The following is a 17,410-nucleotide window of genomic DNA, read 5'->3' as shown; positions in this document are numbered from 1 at the left end:
GCACATGAGACACCTGCTATACACTGCGGGGTTACAGCCCCTGTCCCATATCTGTATAACGTGGCCGCGTGCACATGAGACACCTGCTATACACTGCGGGGGCACAGCCCCTGTCCCATATCTGTATAACGTGGCCGTGTGCACATGAGACACCTGCTATACACTGCGGGTGCACAGCCCCTGTCCCATATCTGTATAGCGTGGCTGCGTGCACATGAGACACCTGCTATACACTGCGGGGGCACAGCCCCGTCCCATATCTGTATAACGTGGCCGCGTGCACATGAGACACCTGCTATACACTGCGGGGTTACAGCCCCTGTCCCATATCTGTATAACATGGCCGCGTGCACATGAGACACCTGCTATACACTGCGGGGGCACAGCCCCTGTCCCATATCTGTATAACGTGGCCGTGTGCACATGAGACACCTGCTATACACTGCGGGGACACAGCCCCTGTCCCATATCTGTATAGCGTGGCTGCGTGCACATGAGACACCTCCTATACACTGCGGGGGCACAGCCCCTGTCCCATATGTGTATAACGTGGCCACATGCACATGAGACAACCGCTATACACTGCAGGGCACAGCCCCTGTCCCATATCTGTATAACGTGGCCGTGCGCACATGAGACACCTGCTATACACTGCGGGGGCACAGCCCCTGTCCCATATCTGTATAACGTGGCCGCGCGCACATGAGACACCTGCTATACACTGCGGGGGCACAGCCCCTGTCCCATATCTGTATAACATGGCCACATGCACATGAGACACCTGCTATACACTGCGGGGGCACAGCCCCTGTCCCATATCTGTATAACGTGGCCGTGTGCACATGAGACACCTGCTATACACTGCGGGGCACAGCCCCTGTCCTATATCTGTATAACGTGGCCGCGTGCACATGAGACACCTGCTATACACTGCGGGGGCACAGCCCCTGTCCCATATCTGTATAACGTGGCCGCGTGCACATGAGACACCTGCTATACACTGCGGGGACACAGCCCCTGTCCCATATCTGTATAACGTGGCCGCGTGCACATGAGACACCTGCTATACACTGCGGGGTTACAGCCCCTGTCCCATATCTGTATAACGTGGCCGCGTGCACATGAGACACCTGCTATACACTGCGGGGGCACAGCCCCTGTCCCATATCTGTATAACGTGGCCGTGTGCACATGAGACACCTGCTATACACTGCGGGTGCACAGCCCCTGTCCCATATCTGTATAGCGTGGCTGCGTGCACATGAGACACCTCCTATACACTGCGGGGGCACAGCTCCTGTCCCATATCTGTATAACGCGGCCGCGCGCACATGAGAAAGGTGTGTGTATATATATATATATATCTCCACAAAAGTGTTATATAGCGCCCTATTTATCCACAGTATTTCCCCACTTTTTCATTATTTTCTAAACATCCATAGACAAGGTTTTCAAAATAAAAAACATTTATTAAAAATGAGGCATTAAAACAATACTTTTCAATTTTCTTGTCTGAGGATTGTTTTTATACAAATGATGTACACATAATCCCGACGCGTTTCATCTCCACACAAGACTTCATCAGGGGTATGTTACACAAATCTCCGTCAATCCTTTGACCCAGTACTGATATTGATACTTGTGTATTTTGGCGGCGCCCATCGCATGCCATAAGGCATGCGATGGTATGCGATGCGACGCGATATCGCGCGATACTGTACAATGGCATACAATTTTAAAATTGTATGACATTGTACATGGCATACAATGCCATACGATGCGATGCCATGAAACATTGTATAAGCACCCTAATGGGTGCTTAAAATGTGAAATGCACCCCCACACCACCCCCCCACTATAAACGTGAACCCGAAGCGTGGCGAGCGCTGCGAGCCCGCGAGGGGCGGCGGTACGCGTCCTCCGACCTTTTCATACCCCCACTATCCACGTTGGCGTGGAGCTGAGAATAGAAAGTGTGCGCTCGCCACACTTTCTATTCTCAACTCCACGCCGACACGGATAGTGGGGGTATGAAAAGGTCGGTGGATGCGTACCACCGCCCCTCGCGGGCTCGCTGCGCTCGCCACGCTTCGGGTCCACGTTTATAGTGGGGGGGTGGCGTGGGGGTGCATTTCACATTGTAAGCACCCTAATGGATGCTTAAAAGCACCCTTTATGGTGCCTATACAATCTTTCATCGCATAGGGGGCACACATGGCATGCGACGCGATGAACACATCGCGCGATGCACATCGGGGGCGCCGCTATAATACACAAGTACCCTGATATTATGTGCTTTTGTTTAGCCCACCAATTTATCCACAGATTGTAATTCCGCTGTAGCTTAAGAATGTCCCAGAGAGACTTTATCAATAGATGTTCTTTTCCGCCATCATTAATAGCAGCATAAAGGATCAATTTGGGTTTCTGGAGTAAAGAATGGCTAACAATATTCACCACAAAAGAGTTCAAAAAGGGGAGAGTAGGGTGGGATCACAATTGATTCCTCAAACAAGTGTGTATTAGACTTGATCCTCAAAAATTGAACACAGTGCACAATTCTCCAATATCAGGTAAAAATGAACACTGGTCAGCCAACATAGAAGTGAACTCCTCAGTGTCCAATGTGCATGTCAAATTGTGCACACTGAGGAGTTCACTTCTATGTTGGCTGACCAGTGTTCTATTGATAAAGTCTCTCTGGGACATTCTTAAGCTACAGCGGAATTACAATCTGTGGATAAATTGGTGGGCTAAACAAAAGCACATAATATCAGTACTGGGTCAAAGGATTGACGGAGATTTGTGTAACACACCCCTGATGAAGTCTCGTGTGGAGATGAAACGCGTCGGGCTTATGTGTACATCATTTGTATAAGAACAATCCTCAGACAAGAAAATTGAAAAGTATTGTTTTAATGCCTCATTTTTAATAAATGTTTTTTATTTGAAAACCTTGTCTATGGATGTTTAGAAAATATTGAAAAAGTGGGGAAAGATAATTAAATACTGTGGATAGATAGGGCGCTATATAACACTATTGTGGAGGTATTGCGGTAGAGAAGCCTAACTAGTAGTAGGCTAAGTGTTATGAGCGACCGTTAATCGATAGGAATAATTAGCGCAAACTCTGGGATTTTTGGGTATATATATATATATATATATATATATATATATATATATGATTGTACCGGGGTTGTCACATGACACCAGATGCCGTACACATGCAGGGAATGTAATAATAACACACTACATAATATATAAGTACAGTATAATGTAAGAGCCGTATTCTGGTGTCGGAGGCTGTGTCCCGTCACATCTGCCTGTCACCCCCGTGTGTTACAGTCTGGAAGGGGAGATGGGATTTATGGACTCGCTGAGACGCCGGGAGCAGATTTACACCTGTCAGCCGGAATCCCATTATATTTCCCTTCTCTTCTTATAAATTGAAAGAAATAAATAACCAATTGTAGCGTAGAACGGGTACAAATAGGAGGATGTATTGTCTTCCACGCAGCACATGACATCCACAAGGAATGGGCCTGCTACAGTATGGTACATTGGGTCAGATTCAGACCTGCACGTTGGGCTGTGAGTGTTCCGAGCACAGCGTGCAGGTAAATGCCGCCCTGCTGAGCTCCCCCCCCCCCACCCCAGATGTACACACGGAGGAAATCACTCACCAGCGAATGCAGATTCGTATGGGTGTGAATCAGGCCCACAGTTTCACTCCATAGTGTGATGCTGTGTACACACGGGGGAGATATATTGGGGGAGCCCGGCAGTGGTAATCAGCTGGTCGCAGGAGCATGTTCCTGCGACCAGCGATCACCACAGGGGCAAAAACGGGAGCACGCACCCGGCGATATATTGCCGGTGCACACTCCCATTGCGGGCAATATGGTAGCTCAGCGACCATATTTCCTGCGATTTTGCACAAAATGGCCCCAGTGTGTACGCACCTTAAGACTCCATCCGACGTGTGTGTGTGTAGCTCTCAGGAAATACAGGCGCCGCATTGTGCTGGGGATGCCCATCTTAACTTAGCCCTGTGATTGGCTGGGCACCGCCTACACGTGGTTCTACCTGCTCAGCTCGGATTGGCTGGAATTCAGCAGGAGCTTTAAATATGTGAAACAAATCACAGATGTCTGACTATTACCCCCATCATCCATAGCCAGCTAGGATGCTCTACTATAATGCCGAGCATCGGAGTTCACAATGGCAGGTTGTGAACTACAACTCCCAGGATGCCCTGCCTGCTCCAGGTATAGCTAGAACCACCCATGTCATCTCCTCTCATGGTATCTCATATCATTTCCTTCTCTCCTCTGAGGGACAGCTTCATCTGATGTTCTGCTCCCAATAAGAGGACCCCTGCCTTGTAGAGCACAGTTATCCCGCTGCTGTAACTAACAGATGACCAGATGTGTAGGCTCTGTCTGCGCTTCCACATCACCTTCTCCAGCAGAGTCTTCAGTGCGGCAGCTGCTTTCCTTCCTCTTCCGTATTCTTATTATTGTAACTTTCCTCCTGTAATTGGAAATGATGTGAGATAATTGTTCTGCGGAGGTTCTATAGAATCACCCGCTGGGAAAATAATGACGCTGCCCTATCAGTGTAATGTAATTCCCGGGGACGGGGTACCCCTGACGTGGTGGCAGACGGATATTTTGTTCCATAACTCCCTGGCTTTTCCCAGGCTAAAGCAATAGCTGTGTTTTAGGTATGGTGCCCAAATAAGTCCCTTACACCCATAAACATTACCTGGAATAAAGGCACCTACATATGCATGGCAGCACGGTTGGAGTAGTAGTTAGCATTGCTGCCCTACAGCACTGAGGTCTTGGCTTTGAGTCCCTCTAAGGCCCTAACTGTCCGGTGTTTCCTTACACTAATACTGTATGTGTGTGTTTGTGTAGATGTAATCGGGAATTCAGAGGCATACTGTATGTACTAAGCCTTGGAGAGGGATAAAGTGGTGAGAGATAAATTACCAACCAGCTCCTAACTGACATTTTTCAAACACAGGGGCAAATATATTAAGCCCTAATAGAGATAAATGCAAGGGTGATAAAGAGTGATAAACACCCAGCCAATTGACCCCCCACTGGCATTTTTCATTCTCATTTGGTTGCATGACAGACAGGAGCTGATTGGCTGATACTTTACCTCATGGGTCCTATCCCCACCATGTGTTATATATACGGGGCAGTACGGAAGGTGTAATGGTTACATTACTGCCTCACAGCGCTGAGGTCATGGGTTCTATCCCCACCATGTGTTATATATACAGGGCAGTACGGATGGTGTAATGGTTATAGCATTACTGCCTCGCAGCGCTGATGTCATGGGTCCTATCCCCACCATGTGTTATATATACCGGGCAGTACGGAAGGTGTAATGGTTACATTACTGCCTCACAGCCCTGAGGTCATGGGTTCTATCCCCACCATGTGTTATATATACGGGGCAGTACGGATGGTGTAATGGTTAGCATTACTGCCTCACAGCGCTGAGGTCATGGGTTCTATCCCCACCATGTGTTATATATACGGGGCAGTACGGAAGGTGTAATGATGAGCATTACTGCCTCACAGCGCTGAGGTCATGGGTCCTATCCCCACCATGTGTTATATATACGGGGTAGTACGGATGGTGTAATGGAAATTGTTAGCATTACTGCCTCACAGCACTGAGGTCATGGGTTCTTTTCCCACCATGTGTTATATATACAGGGCAGTACGGACAGTGTAGTGGTTAATATTACTGCCTCACAGCACTGAGGTCATGTGTTCTATCCCCACCATGTGTTATATATACGGGGCAGTACGGACGGTGTAATGGTTATAGCATTACTGCCTCGCAGCGCTGAGGTCATGGGTTCTATCCCCACCATGTTTTATATATATACGGGGCAGTACGGACGGTGTAATGGTTAGTATTACTGCCTCACAGCGCTGAGGTCATGGGTTCTATTCCCACCATGTGTTATATATATACGGGGCAGTACGGACGGTGTAATGGTTAGCATTACTGCCTCACATCCCTTCTATCCCCACCATGTGTTATATATACGGGGCAGTACGGATGGTGTAATGGTTATAGCATTACTGCCTCACAGCGCTGAGGTAATGGGTTCTATCCCCACCGTGTGTTATATATACGGGGCAGTATGGATGGTGTAATGGTTATAGCATTACTGCCTCACAGCGCTGAGGTAATGGGTTCTATCCCCACCGTGTGTTATATATACGGGGCAGTACTGCTGTGAGGCAGTAATGGTTACATTACTGCCTCACAGCACTGAGGTCATGGGTTCTATCCCCACCGTGTGTTATATATACGGGGCAGTGCGGATGGTGTAATGGTTAGCATTACTGCCTCACAGCACTGAGGTCATGGGTTCTTTTCCCACCATGTGTTATATATACAGGGCAGTACGGACAGTGTAGTGGTTAATATTACTGCCTCACAGCACTGAGGTCATGTGTTCTATCCCCACCATGTGTTATATATACGGGGCAGTACGGACGGTGTAATGGTTATAGCATTACTGCCTCGCAGCGCTGAGGTCATGGGTTCTATCCCCACCATGTTTTATATATATACGGGGCAGTACGGACGGTGTAATGGTTAGTATTACTGCCTCACAGCGCTGAGGTCATGGGTTCTATTCCCACCATGTGTTATATATATACGGGGCAGTACGGACGGTGTAATGGTTAGCATTACTGCCTCACATCCCTTCTATCCCCACCATGTGTTATATATACGGGGCAGTACGGATGGTGTAATGGTTATAGCATTACTGCCTCACAGCGCTGAGGTAATGGGTTCTATCCCCACCGTGTGTTATATATACGGGGCAGTATGGATGGTGTAATGGTTATAGCATTACTGCCTCACAGCGCTGAGGTAATGGGTTCTATCCCCACCGTGTGTTATATATACGGGGCAGTACTGCTGTGAGGCAGTAATGGTTACATTACTGCCTCACAGCACTGAGGTCATGGGTTCTATCCCCACCATGTGTTATATATACGGGGCAGTACGGGCGGTGTAATGGTTAGCATTACTGCCTCACAGCACTGAGGTCATGGGTTCTATCCCCACCATGTGTTATATATACGGGGCAGTACGGACGGTGTAATGGTTATAGCATTACTGCCTCGCAGCGCTGAGGTCATGGGTTCTATCCCCACCATGTTTTATATATATATACGGGGCAGTACGGACGGTGTAATGGTTAGCATTACTGCCTCACAGCACTGAGGTCATGGGTTCTTTTCCCACCATGTGTTATATATACAGGGCAGTACGGACAGTGTAGTGGTTAATATTACTGCCTCACAGCACTGAGGTCATGTGTTCTATCCCCACCATGTGTTATATATACGGGGCAGTACGGACGGTGTAATGGTTATAGCATTACTGCCTCGCAGCGCTGAGGTCATGGGTTCTATCCCCACCATGTTTTATATATATACGGGGCAGTACGGACGGTGTAATGGTTAGTATTACTGCCTCACAGCGCTGAGGTCATGGGTTCTATTCCCACCATGTGTTATATATATACGGGGCAGTACGGACGGTGTAATGGTTAGCATTACTGCCTCACATCCCTTCTATCCCCACCATGTGTTATATATACGGGGCAGTACGGATGGTGTAATGGTTATAGCATTACTGCCTCACAGCGCTGAGGTAATGGGTTCTATCCCCACCGTGTGTTATATATACGGGGCAGTATGGATGGTGTAATGGTTATAGCATTACTGCCTCACAGCGCTGAGGTAATGGGTTCTATCCCCACCGTGTGTTATATATACGGGGCAGTACTGCTGTGAGGCAGTAATGGTTACATTACTGCCTCACAGCACTGAGGTCATGGGTTCTATCCCCACCATGTGTTATATATACGGGGCAGTACGGGCGGTGTAATGGTTAGCATTACTGCCTCACAGCACTGAGGTCATGGGTTCTATCCCCACCATGTGTTATATATACGGGGCAGTACGGACGGTGTAATGGTTATAGCATTACTGCCTCGCAGCGCTGAGGTCATGGGTTCTATCCCCACCATGTTTTATATATATACGGGGCAGTACGGACGGTGTAATGGTTAGTATTACTGCCTCACAGCGCTGAGGTCATGGGTTCTATTCCCACCATGTGTTATATATATACGGGGCAGTACGGACGGTGTAATGGTTAGCATTACTGCCTCACATCCCTTCTATCCCCACCATGTGTTATATATACGGGGCAGTACGGATGGTGTAATGGTTATAGCATTACTGCCTCACAGCGCTGAGGTAATGGGTTCTATCCCCACCGTGTGTTATATATACGGGGCAGTATGGATGGTGTAATGGTTATAGCATTACTGCCTCACAGCGCTGAGGTAATGGGTTCTATCCCCACCGTGTGTTATATATACGGGGCAGTACTGCTGTGAGGCAGTAATGGTTACATTACTGCCTCACAGCACTGAGGTCATGGGTTCTATCCCCACCATGTGTTATATATACGGGGCAGTACGGGCGGTGTAATGGTTAGCATTACTGCCTCACAGCACTGAGGTCATGGGTTCTATCCCCACCATGTGTTATATATACGGGGCAGTACGGGCGGTGTAATGGTTAGCATTACTGCCTCACATCCCTTCTATCCCCACCATGTGTTATATATACGGGGCAGTACTGATAGTGTAATGGTTAGCATTACTGCCTCACAGCGCTGAGGTCATGGGTTCTATCCCCACCATGTGTTATATATACGGGGCAGTACGGACAGTGTAATGGTTAGCATTACTGCCTCACAGCGCTGAGGTCATCGGTTCCATTCCCACCATGGCTCTACCTGTTTTTGGAGTTTGTATATTCTCCCCGTACTTGCATGTGTTTATTATGGTAGGTTAATTGGCTCCCAAACTATTAACCCTAGAATGTCTGTGTGTGTATAAATGTTGTAGGGCAGGCATTCCCAACCATGGTCCTCAAGGCACACCAACAGTACAGGTTTTAGTGATATCCAGGCTTCAGCACAGGTGACTTAATTAGTATCGGAGGGATTCTGATTAAACCATCTATGCTGAAGCCTGGATGTCACTAAAACCTGCACTGTTGGTGTGCCTTGAGGACCGTGGTTGGGAATGCCTGTTGTAGGGAATATAGATTGTAAGCTCCACTGGGGCAGGGACTGATGTGAATGTTCAGATATTCTCTGTACAGTGCTGCGGTATATGTGTGCGCTACATAATAAAACTGGTAATAATATTTATATGTACAGCTAAGGGGAATTAGAAAAGATACGAGAACAAGTGTGGAATGGCGCACTTCTCAACTTCAGTCCATAATATATTAAACAATGTCCATAACTTGCTGTTATTCTCTTTATTAAAAGTATTTTTAGACAAAACGTGCTGTTTTCACCCAACGCTTCCTCAGGGGTATCAGCTTTATTGAATAATGTTGTGGTAAAACTACAAACAGGGTGGAAAGTGTGTGTGATTCTTTCCTCTAAGCCGAAAGAGAAGGGCACCCAGCCTATGCTTGTCTCAATCGGTTGATAACTGGCCCGAAATGGCCCGCCTCTGGTAGTAAGAGTTGTTTTGGGGTAATAAATGCGGGTAATCAAGTGGATCGCCCATACAATTGGTCACCTGGATAAGTGTTCACTTGTCTGACTATGTACAGCGCTGCGGAATATGTATGCGCTATATAATATAACTGGTAAATATATATATATATATATATATATATATATATATATATATATATATATATATATATAGCAGGAATCAGGGGGGTATAGCACTCCAGACGTCTTAGTAATAAATACTCACGGACCACTAGGTGGTTACAACGTTTCAATGCCCGTTTTATTGTGGCATTTTCGTCATTACCGTACCTGACGAAAATGCCACAATAAAACGGGCATTGAAACATTGTAACCACCTAGTGGTCCGTGAGTATTTATTACTAAGACGTCTGGAGTGCTATACCCCCCTGGTTCCTGCTATCTTTGATGCTGTATGGGCACCCGACGCTGATCTATTGTCATATGGAGAGCCGGATCCTGCTTTGAATTTATATATATATATATATATATATATATATATATATATATATATTCACTGTTACTGTCCTGACGACGGGGGCGACCCCGAAACGTTGACGACACCCATGACTGTTTAATAAAGCAGTCCACTGTTTTCACCAAAATTGGAGTCCCCGAGTGCCCTCTTTCCTACTTGTGTTTACTGGGACTGCAAGGTTCCTAACTGTAGGCACCGGGGCAAGCTACACCAGGCTCCACCTAAGCCCGGGAGTGCCAGTTCTTTTGGACTCTATATATATATATATATATATATATATATATATATATATATATATATATGGATAACAGTTGTAAGTTGGCGCCCTTGGTTAGCCCTATTAATGATTGGGTCTAAACAACCTTTTAACTTAGTACGAAGCAGTAAAGTCCAAAGATTATAGTCCAAAATATATATTTATTAAAAAGTCTCTTATTTACCACATTGGTCGTGGTACTTTTGGACCACACAGGATTTCAGAGATTTTCTAAACAGCATAACAATAGTTCCCAACGCGTTTCGTCCCTTCATCAGGGGATTGCGAAAATCATTGACTTGGTCCTCACGATTCTCAAGGGTGGGATGTTTCTCCTTCCAGGGGTTATTTGTATAATAATTCAGAGAGGCGATATTGCTTATAAACTCTCTCTCTCTACGCCGGGTTTTTTAGTCTTGTTAGAGGTTGAATACATGCGAGGTAATATGGAGAGCTTTAGTAGGTTTTAGAGGTTCTAAATAGTTGCTCCATGTGGGACATGGGCCTTGTATTAGATCGAACCGTCCTAGATATATGTACAGCGCTGCTGAATATGTAAATAAATTATATTATTTGATTGTCACTTGGCAGGGAGCATCTAACCAGGTATAGCACAAACGCCACTTGTGGTTGGGGGCAGAGACCCTAAATAGGTAGTGAAAGGAGTAGCGCTACTCGGCTGACAGTATGGGCCCCCTTGGTGTACATAGGAAACCGCAATCACCCCATAATTGCTGCTGGTTCTTTGCACAGATGTTAGTACATAGTAAATAAGAGCAAATATTAGCCGGTCCCAATAGCTGCCCCTGACAGTGGTACTGAGCGACAGGGGAATCTGCCAGGGACCGAGGGAATCCCAGTACATGCAGCCTTATCTGGTTACGGTCTCTGGTCATGTGGGGCCTGGTACAGATAAGGGGCCGGTGTATTATGGTGAGGTTAGCCATGCTGCTAGATCACATCCTCCCCGGCCGGCGATAGCATCACATTACTTCCAGGCTGATTGTAGTCCTTTAATGCAATTGGTTTCTTGTGAGCGCTTATTAGAACAGTGACATTGCTATTAAATCATTACTAACCCATTTACATAATTCATTAACCCTATTAGCGTTGAATAAGCCTGACATGACTCTAGATCTAGTGGTAAATTAATTAGAGAAGACTTGCCCGGGGACATGTGACGGATGCGATAGTATAGCCCTGATTGTGCCGCGCCTTCCGGCTGCAGAGACATCGCTGACATTACATCTGTTCTCTGTTATCTGCTCGGTGATGTCATAGCCTCTATTGGGGGGGGGGTGCAGGACTCCGAGCTGGCCACAAAGGGGAATCTAATCTCTAATCAGCAGGAATATTATATGTGACAATATAAAAAGTCTGCAAACACGGCCTGATTCAGAAGCGTTCGCTGTTGCAGCCACGTCTGTGTCTTTTTTTGCGGTTCGGTCTTCATGCTAGTGACTCGGCTGAAGGGCTTGCTAATAAGATGGCCATCGGCTGCGTTAGTATAGACATACCATCCTTCAAACCATCAATGGTACCAGATATGCTAGTGAGCCAATTTTTTATTATTATTATTTTTTATCTATGTATTTATTCATCATATTTGAATCATTTTATTTATGTATTTATTTAGTAGCATTTCCTTTTACTGCAAGCGACATATTGCGTCCCATTGTACAATGCTGCGGCTAGAGTTCTCCATGGGGAGAGCCGCAGACAGCGGGTGGCCCTGTATCAGTAGATAGATATTCTCCGGCGGTTACCTATAGTCTAGGATGACGATAATTATGTATATGTCCCCGGATTTATCTCTCTGAGGATAAACACATCAATTAGAGAATGATTGCTCGGAGAATTCTAACCCAATAAAAGTACTAGAAGTAAGTAAGTGATGATAAAAGCCGCGCCGGGTATAGAAGAGGAGAATTAGTATTTGCAGCTCTTAGTAAACATATTTCAGCCATAAAACACACTAATAGATTGCGCTCCCAGAGTTGTCGGAAAAGAACATTGTGATTTATTGCGCGTCAGGAATGCAGGACGTTTTATAATTAACTGAGAATGAAATTAGAGATTTAGAGATCATTAACGGAATTAATTATCGCGCTCTTAATACGCAGATATGTAAGAAAGATGGTGCAAGTCGCTGGGAGACATCTGTCACAATCGTCGTGTAAATGATAAAACGTTATGTTGTGAGGGGTATGTGGGAGTTCTCAACAGGGAGGCTTTCGCTTTCCTTCAGGGGCCCGGAAATACGAGGGGTAATTCAGACCTGATCTGAAATTGCAGCTGCTAGCGATCAGTTAGGCCACCTCCCCACTAGAGTGAAATCCCACCATGCGGATTAATGGTCTCGCTGGATGTGTACGGCTGCAACTCTATTCCAATATGTCAAATTCCCATCGTATCAGTCTCCCCATCAAATTGTTTCTCCACTGGTCACCAGCCATCGCAGACTTGGAGTAGCCAGAGACTTGCAATGGAAACCGGCATATCCGGCCTCATCGCTGCTGGGCATTGCGCACGCACATTCATGTGTATTCTATCAATATCCGGCCACCATGCAAATTCACAGCTGTGTGATCAGGTCTGAATTACCCCCATAGAGTCTAAGCTCTTCTAGCTATGTTCTGTGAAAAAACTTTCATTTATGGCTTTTATCAGTGATTTTCAAACTCCTAACAGTTCAAGTTTTAAGGATATCCATGCTTGAGCAGAGATGGTTAAATCAAATTGACTGAGATACTGATTAAGCGGTAGTAAACTGCAATCTTACAAAGACTGTCTGTCAGATCCGGGTCAGGAGCCGGCAGCACCAGCGGAGGGAGCAGAGGACTTTTAAAACAAAGCCTCAGACCTCAACCTATCAGTGGCTGATCATTCATTTCTATGCATTTTCTTAAAAAGTTTTTTTATTTTGTTTCTTTCAAAAATCCTTGGTCACCAAGCCTGGTAAAAATCAGGTCGGTGACCCTTTCATGCTACACAAATAACCAGCGTGTTCACAAAATTACCAGGTTGACAGTTTTTAACCCAGTAATTTGCTGCTACGGTATGTCTGAAAGAGGTCAGACTGCACCCGGCAAAATGACCCGGCACTCAAAATGCAGGGTAATTGCTGGGTGACAAGCCTCAAAGGGGTATAAGTGGAATATTCCCTTCCCCCGTGCTTCATGCAGGTTACCAGTTGCTGTAACTCTGATAGTTTTGCTGTTACAGCGCACGGTTCCGGCCTGTGGCGACCAAATCACTTCTCTCCGGAATTAGGCAAACACTGTGTGTTCTCGCCAGGCCCTGTTGTGGTGTAATCCCCCCATCCAGTGACGATATGCCCGGCGGTGGCGTCAGGGGTCCCGGGAGCTGCGTTCTCTATCTGAGGCGGATTATTCAGTGAATACAGATTAGTTCTGTGCTGGGGTCACACAGCTGGGTCAGAGGTCACAGGAAAAGGCTTCCCACAATAAATGCTCTGTGTAACCACATGAAGAGGCTCCTAATTCAGTGTAAACACAGAGCTTCCTGGTGTACCCAGCGTGGGGGCTGCGGGTTCCCCAGCTCAGGCTCCTGTGGTTACAGGCTTCCAGCTGACAGACTGGGGAGATGAGTGACCTGCCTGCATCTGCTGGTTATACGCTGGGCTCTTACCCACTGCACCAGGGGGGCTGCTGGTTACACGCCAGGCTCTTTCCCACCGCACCATGGGGGCTGCTAGTTATACACCGGGCTCTTTCCCACTGCACCAGGAGATGGTGCTGGTTATACACCGGGCTCTTTCCCACGGCACCATGGGGGCTGCTGGTTATACGCCAGTCTCTTTCCCACCAGGGCAGGGGGCTGCTGATTATATGCCCGACTTTTGTTCACTGCACCAGGAGGTGCTGCTGATTATATGACAGGGCTCTTAACCACCGCAGGGGGGGGGGGGGGGGGGGGGGGGGCCTGCAAATTATATATGCCGGTCTCTTACCGCACCTTGACAAAGGGACATTTCTGTCCCGAAACGTTGGTATTGCCTGTATGGTGATCATAATATAATACTTGATTTGATAAGTTTCCTCGGAGTGTTGCTGTTTGTTTTCTTGCTCGCATGTATCATTTTCTCCGGAGGGCACTGGGGCTGAAGTACATTTGCATAGATAGATATGTAGACTCTCAGTGTATATGGAGTGGATGTTTGGGAGTCTATTAGGTCTGGAAGAATCTGGTTTATGAGCTATGAATACCAACGGGATAAATTCCCACTGCCAGGCGCTAAATTGCTGTGTTAAAAAGCTTTACTGGTCTCTGAAGTAGTAAATGGATTCTAAGAGTTTTACTTTAACAAACAACGTTATTCCCCATCTGACGTTACAGTTACCATCAGTCCGGGGTGACTGGCTTCTGTCCATCTCTCCACCGCAGCCGTCTGCTGACCGCACTATATAACATAATGTACATTACACTGGGCATGGTGTTCCTCATGGGGGTGGCTGGTGATGGTGCTGGGGAATGTTGGTGCAGTTACTCCACATCTGACGTTACAGTTCCCATCAGTCCAGGGTGACTGGCTTCTGTCCATCTCTCCACCGCAGCCGTCTGCTGACCGCACTATATAACATAATGTACATTACACTGGGCATGGTGTTCCTCATGGGGGTGGCTGGTGATGGTGGTGGGGAATGTTGGTGCAGTTACTCTCCATCTGACGTTACAGTTCCCATCAGTCTGGGGTGACTGGCTTCTGTCCATCTCTCCACCGCAGCCGTCTGCTGACCGCACTATATAACATACTGTACATTACACTGGGCATGGTGTTCCTCATGGGGGTGGCTGGTGATGGTGGTGGGGAATGTTGGTGCAGTTACTCTCCATCTGATGTTACAGTTCCCATCAGTCCGGGGTGACTGGCTTCTGTCCATCTCTCCACCGCAGCCGTCTGCTGACCGCACTATATAACATAATGTACATTACACTGGGCATGGTGTTCCTCATGGGGGTGGCTGGTGATGGTGCTGGGGAATGTTGGTGCAGTTACTCCACATCTGACGTTACAGTTCCCATCAGTCCAGGGTGACTGGCTTCTGTCCATCTCTCCACCGCAGCCGTCTGCTGACCGCACTATATAACATAATGTACATTACACTGGGCATGGTGTTCCTCATGGGGGTGGCTGGTGATGGTGGTGGGGAATGTTGGTGCAGTTACTCTCCATCTGACGTTACAGTTCCCATCAGTCTGGGGTGACTGGCTTCTGTCCATCTCTCCACCGCAGCCGTCTGCTGACCGCACTATATATCATACTGTTCATAACACTGGGCATGGTGTTCCTCATGGGGGTGGATGGTGATGGTGGTGGGGAATGTTGGTGCAGTTACTCCACATCTGACGTTACAGTTCCCATCAGTCCAGGGTGACTGGCTTCTGTCCATCTCTCCACCGCAGCCGTCTGCTGACCACACTATATAACATACTGTACATAACACTGGGCATGGTGTTCCTCATGGGGGTGGCTGGTGATGGTGGTGGGGAATGTTGGTGCAGTTACTCTCCATCTGACGTTACAGTTCCCATCAGTCTGGGGTGACTGGCTTCTGTCCATCTCTCCACTGCAGCCGTCTGCTGACCGCACTATATATCATACTGTACATAACACTGGGCATGGTGTTCCTCATGGGGGTGGCTGGTGATGGTGGTGGGGAATGTTGGTGCAGTTACTCTCCATCTGACGTTACAGTTCCCATCAGTCCCGGCTGACTGGCTTCTGTCCATCTCTCCACCGCAGCCGTCTGCTCACCGCACCATATAACATACTGTACATAACACTGGGCATGGTGTTCCTCATGGGGGTGGCTGGTGATGGTGGTGGGGAATGTTGGTGCAGTTACTCTCCATCTGATGTTACAGTTCCCATCAGTCTGGGGTGACTGGCTTCTGTCCATCTCTCCACCGCAGCCGTCTGCTGACCGCACTATATAACATACTGTACATAACACTGGGCATGGTGTTCCTCATAGGGGTGGCTGGTGATGGTGGTAGGGAATGTTGGTGCAGTTACTCCCCATCTGACGTTACAGTTCCCTTCAGTCCGGGGTGACTGGCTTCTGTCCATCTCTCCACCGCAGCCGTCTGCTGACCGCACTATATAACATACTGTACATAACACTGGGCATGGTGTTCCTAATGGGGGTGGCTGGTGATGGTGGTGGGGAATGTTGGTGCAGTTACTGCCCGTCTGTTATGATGCATGCCAGGTTTATACAGCCGGCCCCTGCAGCCTAGATGTGGTTCTTATCTGCTGTCACGTTCTATGTTCTGCCAACAAATGGACATGTTACTTATCTGTAGGATTCATATCCCCTATCGGGAGGCAGTAACGAGTGTTTCCATAGGACAGGCTGACACATAGACACATGGTTTGTGACATCCATTCTGACCTCAGTCTCCTGGTTCCTTCTTCCCGCAGATCCTCACATCCAGTACGAGAGGATTGGCGGCGATGCTGTCATCAGGTGCGGAGCGATGGATCACGACGCTGTGGTGACGTGGACATTAAATGGGACGGATATAGACAATTCCCAGCTGAATGGCTCAGCGCTCCTGCTGCATAACGTCAACCTATCGCACAATGGCTTCTACTCCTGCTTCGAAGGATCTTCGTGGCAGCTGTGGCATCAGACCATCCTCAAAGTGGGGCGTGAGTACCTACGTGGGCGTTATGTTGTGCTATAAGGGTATGGTATGGATGATTGACAACGTCTAGGTCAGCAGTCACTGGGTCCACCACTAATGGTGGGCCTGGACCTTCTGGCACCTGGAAGATCCTGGCACCTGGCATTCTCCTGCTCCTCATGGCTATGTGCTGGCACTGTGTAGGATAAAGCAGGAGAGCCTGGCACCTGGCATTCTCCTGCTCCTCATGGCTAAGTGCTGGCAGTGTAGGATAAAGCAGGAGAGCCTGGCACCTGGCATTCTCCTGCTCCTCATGGCTAAGTGCTGGCAGTGTGTAGGATAAAGCAGGAGTGCCTGGCACCTGGCATTCTCCTGCTCCTCATGGCTATGTGCTGGCA

General features: G+C 47.6%; 1 protein-coding gene across 4 annotated transcripts in view; it reads left to right on the top strand.

The window, feature by feature from the left end:
* Window positions 1-17,410, top strand: part of CNTFR (ciliary neurotrophic factor receptor) — a 532,905-nt gene that overhangs the window by 364,453 nt on the left and 151,042 nt on the right. For all 4 annotated transcript variants that reach the window (XM_083155439.1, XM_083155437.1, XM_083155438.1 and 1 more), the window contains one exon: window positions 16,807-17,037. In XM_083155439.1, the coding sequence (XP_083011565.1) occupies window positions 16,807-17,037 (231 nt within the window). The remainder of the gene's footprint in view (window positions 1-16,806; window positions 17,038-17,410) is intronic.

Source organism: Crinia signifera, chromosome 1 (assembly GCF_055691185.1).
Source record: "Crinia signifera chromosome 1, ASM5569118v1, whole genome shotgun sequence".
Classification (NCBI taxonomy): Eukaryota; Metazoa; Chordata; class Amphibia; order Anura; family Myobatrachidae; genus Crinia; species Crinia signifera.
Note: the sequence above shows the minus strand (reverse complement) of the source record. Positions and strands in the feature narration are given on the sequence as shown.